General features: G+C 38.0%; 1 protein-coding gene across 4 annotated transcripts in view; it reads left to right on the plus strand.

The window, feature by feature from the left end:
- The window catches only part of CHPT1 (choline phosphotransferase 1), a 36877-nt gene that overhangs the window by 8531 nt on the left and 10445 nt on the right, over window positions 1-17901 (plus strand). For all 4 annotated transcript variants that reach the window (XR_007129423.1, XR_007129424.1, XM_047741288.1 and 1 more), the window contains exons 2-4: window positions 3514-3661; window positions 3960-4101; window positions 16219-16303. Coding sequence is in view for 2 of the 4 variants with exons in the window: in XM_047741288.1 (XP_047597244.1) it covers window positions 3514-3661; window positions 3960-4101; window positions 16219-16303 (375 nt within the window). In the remaining 2 variants the exon portion in view is untranslated. The remainder of the gene's footprint in view (window positions 1-3513; window positions 3662-3959; window positions 4102-16218; window positions 16304-17901) is intronic.

Raw genomic sequence — 17901 nt, forward strand, 5'->3', positions numbered from 1 at the left:
ATTTGTCTTTCTCAGATTATTTCACTTAGCATTATACTCTCTAGTTCCGTACATGTTGTTGCAAAAGGCAAGATTTTCATTCTTCTTATGGCTGTGTATATGCCACATCTTCTTTATTCATTCATCTACCGAAGGACACTTGGGCTGCTTCCATAATTTGGCTATTGTAAATAATGCTGCAATAAACATAGGGGTGCATATACACTTTAAAGTTAGTGTTTTCATATTCTTTGGTTAAATACCCAGTAGTGTGATTACTGGGCCTTAGGGTAGTTCTATTTTTAATTTTCTGAGGAACCTCCAGACTGTTTTCCATCGCGGCTGCACCAGTTCGCATTCCTACCCACAGTGCACAAGTGTTCCTTCTTCCCCAAATCCTCACCAGTGCTTATTGTTTCTTTGACTGTGGTATTTTAATATGCATATTCATAACTCAGGTTGCTTCCCTTCTTCAATTATTTCTAACTTATACTGCTTGTCTTTTAAGTGGAAGAGACTCAGTAAGCCCTTTTAAGCAATTAGTAGTGTCATCATTAATACTGGGCATCTAATATTTAAAAATGAAGTTTTTATTAAAATTAGTTCAGAGTAAACTTCTATTTACTTAGAAAGATTGAGGAACAAGATAGCAGGTTGATTGGATATTTGTAGAATTCCCCCATAAACCATACATAGATTGGTATTTTGAAAATTATATTTGCCACTGAAAGTATACAAAACAACTTAGTGAGAATAGCTAACCTTTACTGAGCACTTACTATGTGTCGGGCTCTGTGTAAAGAGCTATCTTAGAATTTTTTCATCTGACAGAACTGTGAGTATTCATATCCTACAGGTGCGTAACCATGGTTTAGAGAGGTTGAGTGACTTGCCCAAGGTTATTTGGCTATTAAATGACAGAGTCAAGGACTCAAACAAGATCTAACTTCAAAACCCTACTTCTTGGGACGCCTGGGTGGCTCAGTTGGTTGAGCAGCTGCCTTCAGCTCAGGTCATGATCCCAGCGTCCTGGGATCGAGTCCCACATTGGGCTCCTTGCTTGGCGGGGAGCCTGCTTCTCCCTCTGCCTCTGCCTGCCATTTTGTCTGCCTGTGCTCGCTCTCTCTCCCTCTCTCTCTGACAAATAATAAAATCTTAAAAAAAAAAACCCTACTTCTTAATAATATTGCTGTATTTCCTCTCTAACACATAGAAATCTGGGTTGACCGTTTGTACCATCACATAAGTCCCTGAGGAAGAAGAGTATATTTACAAAGTGCTTGAAGAAAAGAGTGGTCATTTTTTTTTTAAAGATTTTATTTATTTATTTGACAGACAAAGATCACAAGTAGGCAGAGAGGCAGGCAGAGGCAGAGAGAGAGGAGGAAGCAGGCTCCCTGCTGAGCAGAGAGCCCAAAGTGGGACTCGATCCCAGGACTCTGAGATCATGACCCGAGCCAAAGGCAGAGGCTTTAACCCACTGAGCCACCCAGGCGCCCCAAGAGTGGTCATTTTAAAGTCTCTTTTTCTCTGTCTTGTTCAAATTGCATCATTTCTGTTCATCTGTCTTCAAGTTTACAGACTCTTTCTTCTGTCAGTATCTACTCTTCCGTATATAATGTTTCTGTTTTTCTCTGGCTTCTGATTATGATGTGCCTTGGTGGGTTTTAAAAAAATATTTATTCTGGTTGATGTTTGAGCTTCTTGGATATGCAAGTTTATAAATTTCATCAAATTTGGAAATCTTTCAGCCATTATTTCTTATATTTTTCATGTTCAACTGTCTCTTCTCTTCCCCGAGAAGCCAATAAAAATGTTAGACTGCTTCTGTTGTCCCACCAGTCAGTGATACCCAGATCAATTATTGGTAGTCTTTTTTCTTTCTTTGCATCGTTTTAGATAGTTTCCATTAGTAGTCTCCAAGTTCATTGATCTTTTCTTCTGCATTGTCCAGTTTTATCTAGTATATTTTACATTTCAAATACTGTTTTTAATATTAATGGGTTTCACTTGAGTCTTTTGTGTTTTCTTTCACCTTCTTGGACATGTGAAGCATATTTATAATAACTTTTAATGGCCTCATCTAATTCCATTTTTCTGTCATTTCCTGGGTATGATTGTATTGACTGTTTTTACTTCTAGTTGTAGAACATACTCTCCTGCCTCTTTGCATGACTGGTAATTTTTTTTTTTTTTAAGATTTTATTTATTAATTTGTCAGAGAGAGAGAGAGAGAGAGAGCGAGCACAGGCAGACAGAGTGGCAGGCAGAGGCAGAGGGAGAAGCAGGCTCCCCACAGAACAAGGAGCCCGATGTGGGACTCGATCCCAGCACGCTGGGATCATGACCTAAGCCAAAGGCAGCGGCTTAACCAACTGAGCCACCCAGGCGTCCCGCATGACTGGTAATTTTTGATTAGATACCAGACATTATGAATTTTATATCTTTGGGTATTAGATTTTTTTTAATCCCTTTAAGATATTGTACTTTGTACTGGCTATAGTTGAGTTAAATAGGACCAGTTGGATTCTTTTGAGGCTGGACTTTATGTCTGTTAGGACTCTACCAAGAGGCTTTTAACTTGGGCTAATTTCTCACCACTGCTAAGGCAATACATTTCTGTTAACTCTACCCAATGTCCTAGGTATTACAAAGTCTTTCTGCTGTGCCTGGTGGGAACATGAAAAATTCCCAGCTTTATGTGGCCTTCAAGAATTATGCGACCTTGTGCTGTTCAATGTTTCTTTCCCTGGCCTTGGTTAATAGTTTTATTTCATTCAGGCACAGGTCACTTCTCAGCCCAAGACTCAAAGGTACCCTTCTGTAGATCTTGTGTTCCTCTTTTCTCTGGTACTGTGCTCTACAAATTCTAGCTGCCTTGACCTTTCTGAATTCTGCTACGCCTCTCTTCATCATAGCAAGATCACTGGGCTCTGTTCAGGTTCCCCATTCCTATGCTGTGGTCTGCCTGTAGGTCCTAAGCTGGAGTAGTTACAGGGCTCACCTCATGTTTTCCTCTGTCAGGGATCACAGTGCTTAACTGCCGGCAGTATCCGAAAACTTACTTCATTTATTTTACTGCTTTTCTGGTTATATAAGGTGGGAGAATAGATCCAGTTCCCCAATACTCCATCGTGAATGGAAGCAGAGTTCTGTGGTTTTGTCTTTAAGATATTTTTCATAGCAAAATCTTACTGAATAATTTCAAATCTAGTGCCATATGTAAGTAATATATTGAACGAGCTGTGGATTAGGAACTAAATAAGTGTCCTAATCCTTGCTCATTTAATTTTTGTGTTTCTCACAGTATGGGCTTCTTTGTCCCTCTGTCCACATGACTTAGAACAGTTCATTTGATTTCTCAATTTAGTTCTCATCTGTAAAAGGAGGGTTATGAATGTTTTTTATAACACTCTGAGGTGATGTAAGATGAGAACACAAGAAAATGTGTCAATTGGCTTAAGTTGAACTATTTTCAAAGAGAAGCTAGCTTGTTGTCATTTAAGAATATTTATTATTTATGTTTATTTTTAGGCACCATACTGGACATACCTTTTATGTGCACTGGGACTCTTTATCTACCAGTCACTGGATGCTATTGATGGGAAACAAGCCAGAAGAACAAATTCTTGTTCCCCTTTAGGGGAACTTTTTGACCATGGTTGTGACTCTCTTTCCACAGGTAAGTTAATGAAGGTTTTCTTTTTCTTTTTCTTTCTTTCTTTCTTTTTTTTGCTGATGGCTCAAAAACTAAAAATGGAGTGAGCTGTTTGAATGGTCAGTTTTGGTGGTAAGTGTGCATTTGGGAGCAAATTTGCATAGTGTATTTTGAAAGTATGTTCAAAAATTAGTTTTTTTAGTGGACCTTATTATAATGCCAAGATTACATTTTTTAAAAATTGTATTTCTAAATAGTACATGGCAATTATTTCATTAATTATTTTTAATTCTTAATGGTTCTTAAACCTTGTTTCTTTCAGTATTTATGGCAGTTGGAGCTTCAGTTGCAGTGCGCTTAGGAACTCATCCTGACTGGTTGTTTTTCTGCTCTTTTATTGGGATGTTCATGTTTTATTGTGCTCATTGGCAGACTTACGTTTCAGGAGTGTTGAGGTTTGGGAAGTAAGTATGTTTTTTAAGTTGTACATTTTGAAATATAATTCAGTTTATTCTCACAATCTTAAATTTTACTTATCCATAAGGAGGACAAAACTTCAATCAGGAATTTAAATTATCTTTTAATTTATTGGCACATCCATAAGTGCTACACGTTAAGTCTTGTTAGGTATTCTGCATCATAAATAGTTACATATTTGATAATAATTTTATTTTTTCCCCCTTTTTCCACTTTAATAACTTACTAACCCAAGCTTACATTATACAGGAGAAAGAGAAAAATAAGGGGCCTGGATAATATAGAAAAAGAATATGCAGTAACTAAGTAAACAGCATTTGACTTATATAATAAAATAATGAAATACAGAATCTAAAGGTCCTTTTTGGTCAAATCTTCAGTGCCCAAAAAGGGGCCACCTGTTACAACAGTCACCATCAACAGGTAATTGTGAGACTCTTAGTTGTGGTAGCAGTTGATGAGATAATGTAAAAATATCTTGAAAATGTTAGAGCTGAACATTAGATGATAAGCCTCTGATGCCTCTTTCTTGGACACCAGGAAGTAGTGTATGAAGCAGGAGCCCAGTACTCTTCCTGTTTCCCATTAGCTCCTTCTCTGCCTGATCCTTTAGGAACTATCTGCCATTGGCTCATTCTCAGCTCTGCCTTCCTATGTCTACTGATTCTTTTTGGCTCCTCTTTTATTGCTACGTAGGAGAAACAGCTCTGAAAATAAAAAAAAAAAAACCAAAAAGCCAACAACAACAAAAAACAAACCCAAAACCTCTGATGATGATAAAAATGAGAGAGGCTCAAATCTGTGGATCATGTAATAGAGGGAAAGCCTTAGGCAACACATCACATTGATTCTAAGTTACGGGATAATTGCAGCTACCATCTAGTGCACTTGCATGTTGTAGGCACTAAGTACTTTACATGCATTATCTCATTTTTTCCTCACATTAACCTCCTCTGTACAAATGAAGCAGAGATTCCGTAACTTTCTTGTACTGCTAATAAGTATAGAGCCAGGGTTAAAACTCAAGTCTGTTTGATTCCAAACCCCATACTCTTAGTGACTGCTGTTCAGTTCTATGAGATCAGCAATGTGTTAGAGTCTGTAGAAGGATACAAAAATGCATTCTTTAAAAATTCCTGTTTTAGGGATTTTTGGTATACTGTACTAAAGGGATGAGATAATACTTCTGTGACACAGTTAATGTAGTCCATCACCAAGTGTAAAATAACTTGCTCTAGGTTTCCTTAAGCACTGAAGAAATCCTAAGTAAGGGGGAGGAGTCAAGATGGCGGAGAAGTAGCAGGCTGAGACTACTTCGGGTAGCGGGAGATCAGCTAAATAGCTTATCTAAAGATTGCAAACACCTACAAATCCAACGGGAGATTGAAGAGAAGAAGAACAGCAATTCCAGAAACAGAAAATCAACCACTTTCTGCAAGGTAGGACTGGCGGAGAAGTGAATCCAAAGCGACGGGAAGATAGACCGCGGGGGGAGGGGCCGGCTCCCGGCGAGCAGCAGAGCAACGGAGCAAAATCAGGACTTTTAAAAGTCTGTTCCGCTGAGGGACATCGCTCCAGAGGCTTAACTGGGGTGAAGCCCAGGCGGGGTAAGCGAGGCCTCAGGTCCCGCAGGGTCGCAGAAGGATCGGGGGTGTCTCAGTGTCGCAGAGCTTACCGGTATTCGAACGGGGAAGCCGGCTGCAGAGACAGAGCCGAGGAGTGACTCTCAGCTCAGGGTTGCCTTGAACCGGTCGCAGGCTCGGTCAGCTCGGAGCATGGCCGGAGGCCAGGGTGACGGGAGTCATTCGGTGCTGTTCTCTGAGGGCGCACTGAGGAGTGGGGCCCCGGGCTCTCGGCTCCTCCGGGCCGGAGACCGGGAGGCCGCCATCTTTATTCCCGTCCTCCGGACTCTACGGAAAGCGCTCAGGGAACAAAAGCTCCCGAAAGCGAACCCGAGCGGATGACTCAGCGCGGCCCCGGGAAAGGGCGGTGCAACTCCGCCTGGGGCAAAGACGCTTGAGAATCACTACAACGGGCCCCTCCCCCGGAAGATCTACGGGAAACCCAGCCAGGACCAAGTTCACCTACCAAGGAGAGCGGCGGAATTCCAGAGGAGAAGAAAGCAAAGCACGGAAACTCATGGCTTTCTCCCCATGATTTTTTAGCCTTGCAATTAATTTAATTTTTTTTCTTTTCAATTTTTTATTTCTTTTTCTCTTCTTCTGCTAATTTTTTTTAACTTTTACCGTTTTCTTTTTTAACGTTTTTTAAATAGTTTATCTAATATATATATATTTTTTCCTCTTTTTATATTTTTTCTTTATCGGCTTTCTTTTTTTCAATAGCTTTTTTTTTTTTCTTTCTTTCTGAACCCTTTTTATCCCCTTTCTCCCCCCTCACAATTCAGGATCTCTTCTGATTTGTCTAAAGCATATTTTCCTGGGGTTGTTGCCACCCTTTTAGTATTTTACTTGCTCCTTCATAAACTCTTATCTGGACAAAATGACAAGGCGGAAAAATTCACAACAAAAAAAAGAACAAGAGGCAATACCAAAGGCTAGGGACCTAATCAATACAGACATTGGTAATATGTCAGATATAGAGTTCAGAATGATGATTCTCAAGGTTCTAGCCGGGCTTGAAAAAGGCATGGAAGATATTAAAGCAACCCTCTCGGGAGATATAAAAGCCCTTTCTGGAGAAATAAAAGAACTAAATCTAACCAAGTTGAAATCAAAAAAGCTATTAATGAGGTGCAATCAAAAATGGAGGCTCTCACTGCTAGGATAAATGAGGCAGAAGAAAGAATTAGCGATATAGAAGACCAAATGACAGAGAATAAAGAAGCTGAGCAAAAGAGGGACAAACAGCTACTGGACCACGAGGGGAGAATTCGAGAGATAAGTGACACCATAAGACGAAACAACATTAGAATAATTGGGATTCCAGAAGAAGAGGAAACAGAGAGGGGAGCAGAAGGTATATTGGAGAGAATTATTGGAGAGAATTTCCCCAATATGGCAAAGGGAACAAGCATCAAAATCCAGGAGGTTCAGAGAACCCCCCTCAAAATCAATAAGAATAGGTCCACACCCCGTCACCTAATAGTAAAATTGACAAGTCTTAGTGACAAAGAAAAGATCCTGAAAGCAGCCCGGGAAAAGAAGTCTGTAACGTACAATGGTAAAAATATTAGATTGGCAGCAGACTATTCCACAGAGACCTGGCAGGCCAGAAAGAGCTGGCATGATATATTCAGAGTACTAAATGAGAAAAACATGCAGCCAAGAATACTATATCCAGCTAGGCTATCATTGAAAATAGACGGAGAGATTAAAGCTTCCAGGACAAACAAAAACTGAAAGAATTTGCAAATACCAAACCAGCTCTACAGGAAATATTGAAAGGGGTCCTCTAAGCAAAGAGAGACCCTCAAAGTAGTAGATCAGAAAGAAACAGAGACAATATACAATAACAGTCACCTTACAGGCAATACAATGGCACTAAATTCATATCTCTCAATACTTACCCTGAATGTTAATGGGCTAAATGCCCCAATCAAAAGACACAGGGTATCAGAATGGATAAAAAAAACAAAAACCATCTATATGTTGCCTACAAGAAACTCATCTTACACCCGAAGACACCTCCAGGTTTAAAGTGAGGGGGTGGAAAAGAATTTACCATGCTAATGGACATCAGAAGAAAGCAGGAGTGGCAATCCTTATATCAGATCAATTAGATTTTAAGCCAAAGACTATAATAAGAGATGAGGAAGGACACTATATCATACTCAAAGGAACTGTCCAACAAGAAGATCTAACAATTTTAAATATCTATGCCCCTAACGTGGGAGCAGCCAACTATATAAACCAATTAATAACAAAATCAAAGAAACACATCGACAAGAATACAATAATAGTAGGGGATTTTAACACTCCCCTCACTGAAATGGACAGATCATCCAAGCAAAAGATCAACAAGAAAATCAAGGCCTTAAATGACACACTGGACCAGATGGACATCACAGATATATTCAGAACATTTCATCCCAAAGCAACAGAATACACATTCTTCTCTAGTGCACATGGAACATTCTCCAGAATAGATCACATTCTTGGTCCTAAATCAAGTCTCAACCGGTATCAAAAGATTGGGATCATTCCCTGCATATTTTCAGACCACAATGCTCTAAAGCTAGAACTCAATAACAAGAGGAAATTTGGAAAGAACCCAAATACATGGAGACTAACAGCATCCTTCTAAAGAATGAATGGGTCAACCAGGAAATCAAAGAAGAATTGAAAAAATTTATGGAAACAAATGATAATGAAAACACAACAGTTCAGAATCTGTGGGACACAACAAAGGCAGTCCTGAGAGGAAAATATATAGCGGTACAAGCCTTTCTCAAGAAACAAGAAAGGTCTCAGGTACACAACCTAACCCTACACCTAAAGGAGCTGGAGAAAGAACAAGAAAGAAACCCTAACCCAGCAGGAGAAGAGAAATCATAAAGATCAGAGCAGAAATCAATGAAATAGAAACCAAAAAAACAATAGAACAAATCAACGAAACTAGGAGCTGGTTCTTTGAAAGAATTAATAAGATTGATAAACCCCTGGCCAGACTTATCAAAAGAAAAGAGAGAGGACCCAAATAAATAAAATCATGAATGAAAGAGGAGAGATCACAACGAACACCAAAGAAATACAGACAATTATAAGAACATACTATGAGCAACTCTACGCCAACAAATTTGACAATCTGGAAGAAATGGATGCATTCCTAGAGACATATAAACTACCACAACTGAACCAGGAAGAAATAGAAAGCCTGAACAGACCCATAACCAGTAAGGAGATTGAAACAGTCATCAAAAATCTCCAAACAAACAAAAGCCCAGGGCCAGACGGCTTCCCGGGGGAATTCTACCAAACATTTAAAGAAGAACTAATTCCTATTCTCCTGAAACTGTTCCAAAAAATAGAAATAGAAGGAAAACTTCCAAACTCATTTTATGAGGCCAGTATCACCTTGATCCCAAAACCAGACAAGGATCCCAACAAAAAAGAGAACTACAGACCAATATCCTTGATGAACACAGATGCAAAAATTCTCGCCAAATACTAGCCAATAGGATTCAACAGTACGTTAAAAGGATTATTCACCACGACCAAGTGGGATTTATTCCAGGGCTGCAAGGCTGGTTCAACATCCGCAAATCAATCAATGTGATACAACACATTAATAAAAGAAAGAACAAGAACCATATGATACTCTCCATAGATGCTGAAAAAGCATTTGACAAAGTACAGCATCCCTTCCTGATCAAAACTCTTCAAAGTGTAGGGATAGACGGCACATACCTCAATATTATCAAAGCCATCTATGAAAAACCACCGGCAAATATCATTCTCAATGGAGAAAAACTGAAAGCTTTTCCGCTAAGGTCAGGAACACGGCAGGGATGTCCGTTATCACCACTGCTATTCAACATAGTACTAGAAGTCCTAGCCTCAGCAATCAGACAACAAAAGGAAATTAAAGGCATCCAAATCGGCAAAGAAGAAGTCAAACTATCACTCTTCGCAGATGATATGATACTCTATGTGGAAAACCCAAAAGACTCCACTCCAAAACTGCTAGAACTTGTACAGGAATTCAGTAAAGTGTCAGGATATAAAATCAATGCACAGAAATCAGTTGCATTTCTCTACACCAACAACAAGACAGAAGAAAGAGAAATTAAGGAGTCCATCCCATTTACAATTGCACCCAAAACTATAAGATACCTAGGAATAAACCTAACCAAAGAGACTAAGAATCTATACTCAGAAAACTATAAAGTACTCATGAAAGAAATTGAGGAAGACACAAAGAAATGGAAAAATGTTCCATGCTCCTGGATTGGAAGAATAAATATAGTGAAAATGTCTATGCTACCTAAAGCAATCTACACATTTAATGCAATTCCTATCAAAGTACCATCCATTTTTTTCAAAGAAATGGAACAAATAATCCTAAAATTTATATGGAACCAGAAAAGACCTCGAATAGCCAAAGGAATATTGAAAAAGAAAGCCAAAGTTGGTGGCATCACAATTCCGGACTTCAAGCTCTATTACAAAGCTGTCATCATCAAGACAGCATGGTACTGGCACAAAAACAGACACATAGATCAATGGAACAGAATAGAGAGCCCAGAAATGGACCCTCAACTCTATGGTCAACTCATCTTCGACAAAGCAGGAAAGAATGTCCAATGGAACAAAGACAGCCTCTTCAATAAATGGTGTTGGGAAAATTGGACAGCCACATGCAGAAAAATGAAATTGGATCATTTCCTTACACCACACACGAAAATAGACTCAAAATGGATGAAGGATCTCAATGTGAGAAAGGAATCCATCAAAATCCTCGAGGAGAACACAGGCAGCAACCTCTTCGACGTCAGCCGCAGCAACATCTTCCTAGGAACATCACCAAAGGCAAGGGAAGCAAGGGCAAAAATGAACTTTTGGGATTTTATCAAGATCAAAAGCTTTTGCACAGCAAAGGAAACAGTTAACAAAACCAAAAGACAACTGACAGAATGGGAGAAGATATTTGCAAATGACATATCAGATAAAGGGCTAGTGTCCAAAATCTATAAAGAACTTAGCAAACTCAACACCCAAAGAACAAATAATCCAATCAAGAAATGGGCAGAGGACATGAACAGACATTTCTGCAAAGAAGACATCCAGATGGCCAACAGACACATGAAAAAGTGCTCCATATCACTCGGCATCAGGGAATACAAATCAAAACCACCATGAGATATCACCTCACACCAGTCAGAATGGCTAAAATTAACAAGTCAGGAAATGACAGATGCTGGCGAGGATGCGGAGAAAGGGGAACCCTCCTACACTGTTGGTGGGAATGCAAGCTGGTGCAACCACTCTGGAAAACAGCATGGAGGTTCCTCAAAATGTTGAAAATAGAACTACCCTATGACCCTGCAATTGCACTGCTGGGTATTTACCCTAAAGATACAAACATAGTGATCCGAAGGGGCACATGCACCCGAATGTTTATAGCAGCAATGTCTACAATAGCCAAACTATGGAAAGAACCTAGATGTCCATCTACAGACGAATGGATAAAGAAGATGTGGTATATATACACAATGGAATACTATGCAGCCATCAAAAGAAATGAAATCTTGCCATTTGCGACGACGTGGATGGAACTAGAGGGTATCATGCTTAGCGAAATAAGTCAATCGGAGAAAGACAACTATCATATGATCTCCCTGATATGAGGGAGAGGAGATGCAACATGGGGGGTTGAGGGGGTAGGAGAAGAGTAAATGAAACAAGATGGGATTGGGAGGGAGACAAACCATAAGTGACTCTTAATCTCACAAAACAAACTGAGGGTTGATGGGGGGAGGGGGTTGGGAGAGGGGGTGGGGTTATGGATATCGGGGAGGGTATGTGCTATGGTGAGTGTTGTGAAGTGTGTAAACCTGGCGATTCGCAGACCTGTACCCCTGGGGATAAAAATATATGTTTATAAAGCTGCAAAAAAAAAAAAAAAAAAGAAAGAAAGAAAGGATGAATCCCCAAGTTTTGTAGCAACATGGACGGGACTGGAAGAGATTATGCTGAGTGAAATAAGTCAAGCAGAGAGAGTCAATTATCATAAGGTTTCACTTATTTGTGGAGCATAACAAATAGCATGGAGGACAAAGGGAGATGGAGAGGAGAAGGGAGTTGAGGGAAATTGGAAGGGGAGGTGAACCATGAGAGACTATGGACTCTGAAAAACGATCTGAGAATTTTGAAGGGGTGGGGGGTGGGAGGTTGGGGGCACCAGGTGGTGGGTATTGTAGAGGGCACGGATTGCATGGAGCACTGGGTGTGGTGCAAAAATAATGAATACTGTTATGCTGAAAAAAATAAAAAATTTAATAAAAAAAAGAAATCCTAAGTAAGGGGAAGGGCTCTGTAGTCTGAATTAGCTTAAGAAAGCTTTTATGGAAAATGTGAGTCTAGCTGATTCCTTATCTACTGATCAAGAGCCCAAGTGTCAAAAAGCCTGCCTTAAAATTCAAGGCAACTATGTGAAGTTTAGAATCTGTATCTATTTATAAATTAAGATATGCTAAAATAGAAAAATAGCTTTACAAAATCTAGTGCTTTTTAATTTGCTGAACTTGGCTATGGTAAACTAGAGTAATATAATAATGTAGTGTTCTGGTTAATTATTATTGTTGTCACTATTTAATGACTAACATTTTACCTTTTTGGCTTCTAACTTCATTAAAAACCTTTCTAAAATGAATTCGTTCATCCTGGCCTAGTTGTAAATTTTACACTCATTTGCTGTTGATTGAGAGCCTAATGTGTGCCTAGAACTGGAGATACAAAGATGAGTTTCTTGTGAATGGACTATGCCAGACTGATTGGAGTAGAAGCACTAGGGAGAAGCATGAGGAAAGAAAGTACTGAGAACATTAGGAAAATGACTATTTTGATTGGGGCCCCAGCACATAGGGGCAGGAGGAGATCCTACAGTGCTAGCTCTACCCATGTTGTTACAAATGGCAAGATTTTGTTCTTTTTTATGGCTGAGTGATAGCTGTGTGTGTGTGTGTGTGTGTGTGTGTGTGTGTGTGTGTGTGTGTTGTACGTGCACCTGTGTGTGAGATATATCTTCTTTATATGTTCATCTATTGAGAGGCTTAATTTTTATAGCATTTCTATTATTGGAGTAGTACAAAAGAGAAGCAGAAATACTATTCTATTTTACTTGTGGATATTTTCATTATTATATGTTTATCTTTTGAAAATATGTGGATTTCAGTGCAAATATGAATGTTACCTTGAATTAGATCATTTAAACTATAAAATATTAATAAGTATTTTTAACTATAATTTCCAACTTTTTACTAATCAATGACACATGAATTAGTATTTTCCTTAGGCACAATATAGGATTATAGTTAAAATCTGTCTCTATGTTAATGTTTGCCATGTGGGATAAGGCATATCTTATTTGTAGCATGTTTGCTGTCCTGTAGCAAGTACCTTGTGCAATTTTATAGAGCAATGCTTAAAGCTTAGTGTTTTTTTAAGATTTTATTTATTTATTTGACAGACACAGTGAGAGAGGGAACACAAGCAGGGGGACTGAGAGAGGGAGAAGCAGGCTTCCTGCCAAGCAGGGAGCCCAATATGGGGCTCGATGTGGGGCTTGATCTCAGGACCCTGGGACCATGCCCTGAGCCGGAGACAGATGCTTAACAACTGAGCCAGCCAGGCATCCCGCTTAAAGCTTAATTTTAAAACCTAAACCAAGTCCAGTGTTTACTTGTATTCTGTGCTGTTTTGTTACATGTGAACATTTAGACTTGGTGTCAGTTTTCTTTAATTTCAAAAGTATGAGAATTTCCATATGATATTAAGTTCATTTCTCAAAAAACCTTATGGTCAAGGATGAGTTTCTGCCCCTACCCTTAGTCCATGGTGGACTAATAACATGTGGTTTAAAAACAAAAAACAAAAATCAGCTTACAAAACACAGTCCTCAATACTTCATTGAATTCAACAAGTACAAAATTACTCTGTCAAATTATCATAAAAGTTTTGAAATGCTTACTCTCAATTTCTGTACCTATCTTGTTGCAAACTGGTTACAAACCCTGGACCACACTTTGAATAACGCTGTTGTAGATTGTCCTCCATGAAAACAGTTTGGGGATTAAGGATTTACTTGAACAATATCCCCAATATTCTTTAAAGTCTTTTTTGGATCCAAACTTTAAAAACTTGGACCCGTTATTGAGTTCTCTAAGTCTATAAGTTGTTATACAGAATATTCTTTTGTCTAGTATATTTTTCAAGCTTCAACTGTTTCTTCATAGCTCAAATGTTTGAGTACTTGGTGAGTGATTCTGTTCTTTTGTATGATATCCTTTCAGCTTTTTTTTTTTCCAGACTCAAGAATCATCATTTATTTAGTTTATCCTTAAAAGGCAGAGAGGCAGAATGAAGATTTGAGTTTAATTTAAAATCTGTGGTATGGGAGCGCCAGGGTGGCTTAGTAGGTTAAAGCCTCTGCCTTTGGCTTGGGGCGTGATCCCAGGTCCTGGGATCAAGCCCCGCATTGGGCTCTCTGCTCAGCGGGGAGCCTGCTTCCTCCTCTCTCTCTCTTGCCTGCCTCTCTGCCTACTTGTGATCTCTGTCTGTCAAATAAATAAAATCTTTAAAAAAATAATATAAAATTTATGGTATGAATGATGCATATATGAAACCAAGGTTCCTACCTCAATCCTCATTTGGGTCACTTAGTTCATTGAGAGAAAGCTTGTTCTGTTTCCTACCAGCTTTCCTAGTTGCTACTGGTCACTAGTCATAACCTAGGAAAATTATGGGTAATTAAATATAATTCTACTTTTGTTACTAGAAAAAGAGCAAAAAACTCTGATAATGACTCATAAGTGTAGTAGGAAGAGTGCTGGCTCTGAGGCATTTTCCTACGGCAATATTCATCTGTTCCAGTGTAGGCATGGAAAATCATTTAAGTTTCCCTCTCCAAAAAATTTATCCAAATAATTTATAGCTGATTAGACTCATAATAGATGTTCATTAAATGTTATACCTTTCTTCCTTTTTCTCTACAAAGTACTACTTGTTATATTATTATGTTTACTTTTTTCAACTAACTTCCTGCTGGAGGCCTTGGTTTACCTGTCACTGGTCTTACAAATACTGGGTATCATTTTTTACATTTTCTTTTTATTTGTGGGTTAATGTTCAGTTCACCTCCTACTAACTGCCCCCAAAGTAACTTAGTCTAGAAGTCTTTTATTCCCTGTATGGTTTTATTTTGTCATATAATTGCTGCATATCTTGTATTTGCAGAGCAGTAAGTATTCCTCTAGCATCCAAAGACTCCAGGGCATCCACGCAGAGATGTAAAGTAGATAGACATAAAAAATCTGGAGCTCAGCAGGAAAAAAAGATGTGGATTTGGAGATAGGGATTTTGATGTCCTTAGCCTACAGATGGTAGTCTTAGATAGAACTGTTCAGAAAATCTAAAAGGAGAAAAGATAGAATTCTGGAAGTAGTAGCATTTAAGATGTGGAAGAAGCAGCAGTCTAGGAGGGAGCCTGAGAAGAGCTTCCAATAAGGTAGGTGAATCAGGAGAGAGCATGGAATAAACAAGAACATAGCAAAACATTTTAAGAAAGAGGGAATGATCAGCATTTTAAGTATTGCAGAGAAGTTAACCAAGGTATTAACTGAAATATATCCCTTAGATTTGATAAATTGGAAGTCATTGTTTACCTTAAACATTGTTACCTTAAACAATTTTAGTAGAATGGGGCCAAAGACCAGACTACAGTGGATTAAGCAGCAAATATGAAGAAGAGGAAATTACAAATGTGGACTACTTTTCAGTTAGCCTGTGTATGGAGCAAAGGAGATAGTCAGTCGATAGCTTCAGGCAATGCAGACTGGAGACTGATGTTGTTTTAGTGTTTTTTTTTTTTTAAATGAACTTAAGTATGTTCATATATTAGGGGAAAAATGTCTATGGAAACCAAAAAGCTGTAGTGACTGTTAGTAACCTAATAAAGCTGTTTTAACTTCCCCTATTCTTCAACTGAAATTCACTTGGGAGTGTTTTCAATTTGTCTTAAGTCATCTGGTTGTTTTTATATTATTATAATTTTTCCTCATTACAAGAGTAATACATGATTGTTATTTAAAAATTCAAACTTTACAGAAGTACATAAAGTAGAAAGTAAAATCCTTCTGTAATCTCAATGATAACTGCTCTCAGCAATTTTATACATGCTGTACAAGCTTACCCCCATCCCAACCTGTGCATATCCTAATGTTTACCTCTATGTGAGCACATGTTGTTCAGTGGGCTTTTCATTTAATCGTGTAAATTGATAATTCAGTGATGGAACAAAAGGTAAAATAAGCTAAGCCTGAAAAGATTCTTCTATCTTTGATATTTAACCTATGGTTAACTGACTTTCACATTTATGAATTTTATTTACAAATACCTTTTCTATTCTTTGTCCTTTCTTTTTAGAGTGGATGTAACTGAAATTCAGTTAGCTTTAGTGATGGTCTTCGTATTGTCTACATTTGGAGGAGCAACAATGTGGGACTATATGGTAAATCTGAATATTTAAATTTACATTTCAGTACTTAACACATATTTAGGAAAAAATGCATTGTTAATTTTCTTCAGAAATTCTTGGCATTGTTTTTAATGATCATACCACTTCTTAACCTTTTTTCTTCATTTTATAATTTTACTGTCTTATATACCTTATTTTGGCACTTTCCCCTATGCATGAATATATTACCACATAGAAGAAAATGACCCCATTACCCTAATACAAAATTTTAACACACTAGTTGAACTACCTTTTCCAGGCCAAAATTTATCTCATAAAATAGATATATAAAAAAGTAAACTCAGTAAAATATTTTACCTTTGAAACTTATCCCTCAATATTAGGAAAGAAAGTTAATAATTTGCATTTTTAAATAATCTACAATGAGGTAAAGTTGCCCATATTAAGGAGTGTTTTTACTTTCTGCCCCGTTGGCCTCAGTATTCTGATAAAAGTTAATTCTTGGGAGGCCACTGTTACATATCCATGCTTTGCATAGAAAGAGAATTTATGAAGAAATAAATTATTCTGTCTCTATGACCCAAGTCCATAAGACTTGCTGACTCACAACCTCCTGCCCATAGATATAAGAATAATAAGGACAATATCAACAGCCAACAACTAACATTTATTGAACGAACACCTTATGTTCTCACAGTTTACCATCACTGTTTTATCTGACCCTCAGAACAATACTATGAAATAGATACTATCATTATTCTGTTTTATAAGAAAGTCTTAGAATAATTAAGTAATTTGTCCAAGGACACATAGCTAGTAAGTACTGGAATTAAGAAGACAGATTCCAGATTCTGTGTTTTTAATCACTCAGATATATACCTCCAGTAAAAATAGTAAGAGATACAAAACTAAACATACTCTTACCATAGGATCCAGCGACCGTGCTCCTTGATATTTACCCATATAAGCGGAAAACTTATGTCCACACAAAAACCTGAACTCGGATGTTTACAGCGGCTTTATTCATAATTGCCAAAACTTGGAAGCAACCAAGATGTCCTTCAGTAGGTGAATGGATAAATTATGGTACATGCAGGCAATGGAATATTATTCAATGTTGAAAAGAAAGCAATATCAAGATATGAAAAGACATGGAGGGACCTTATATGCATATTACTTAGTGAAAGAAACCAATTTGAAAAGGCGACTACATATATTATATGATTCCAACTATATAACATTCTGGAAAAGGCAAAATAATGGAGACAGTGAAAAGATCAGCAGTTACCAAAGGTTATGGGGAATGGAGGAATAATAGACAAAGCCCAGGGTATTTTTAGGGCAGTGAAACTATTCTGTATGATATACTATAATGATGGATACTTGTCATTATGCATTTGTCTAAACTCATAAAAAGTATGTATCACCAAGAGTAAGCTGTTATGTGAACTATAGCTTTTGGGTGATAATATTGATGTATTGGTGTAGGTTCATGTATTAAAACAAATGTAACATTCTGGTGGGACATGTTGATGGGCGGGGGGAGGCATTGGGAGGTGGAGGCAGGGAGTATATAGGGAGTTTATGTATTTTCCGTACAATTTTGTCATGAATCCAAAATTGCTCTAAAA

This window comes from Lutra lutra, chromosome 8 (assembly GCF_902655055.1).
Source record: "Lutra lutra chromosome 8, mLutLut1.2, whole genome shotgun sequence".
NCBI classification, from domain to species: Eukaryota; Metazoa; Chordata; class Mammalia; order Carnivora; family Mustelidae; genus Lutra; species Lutra lutra.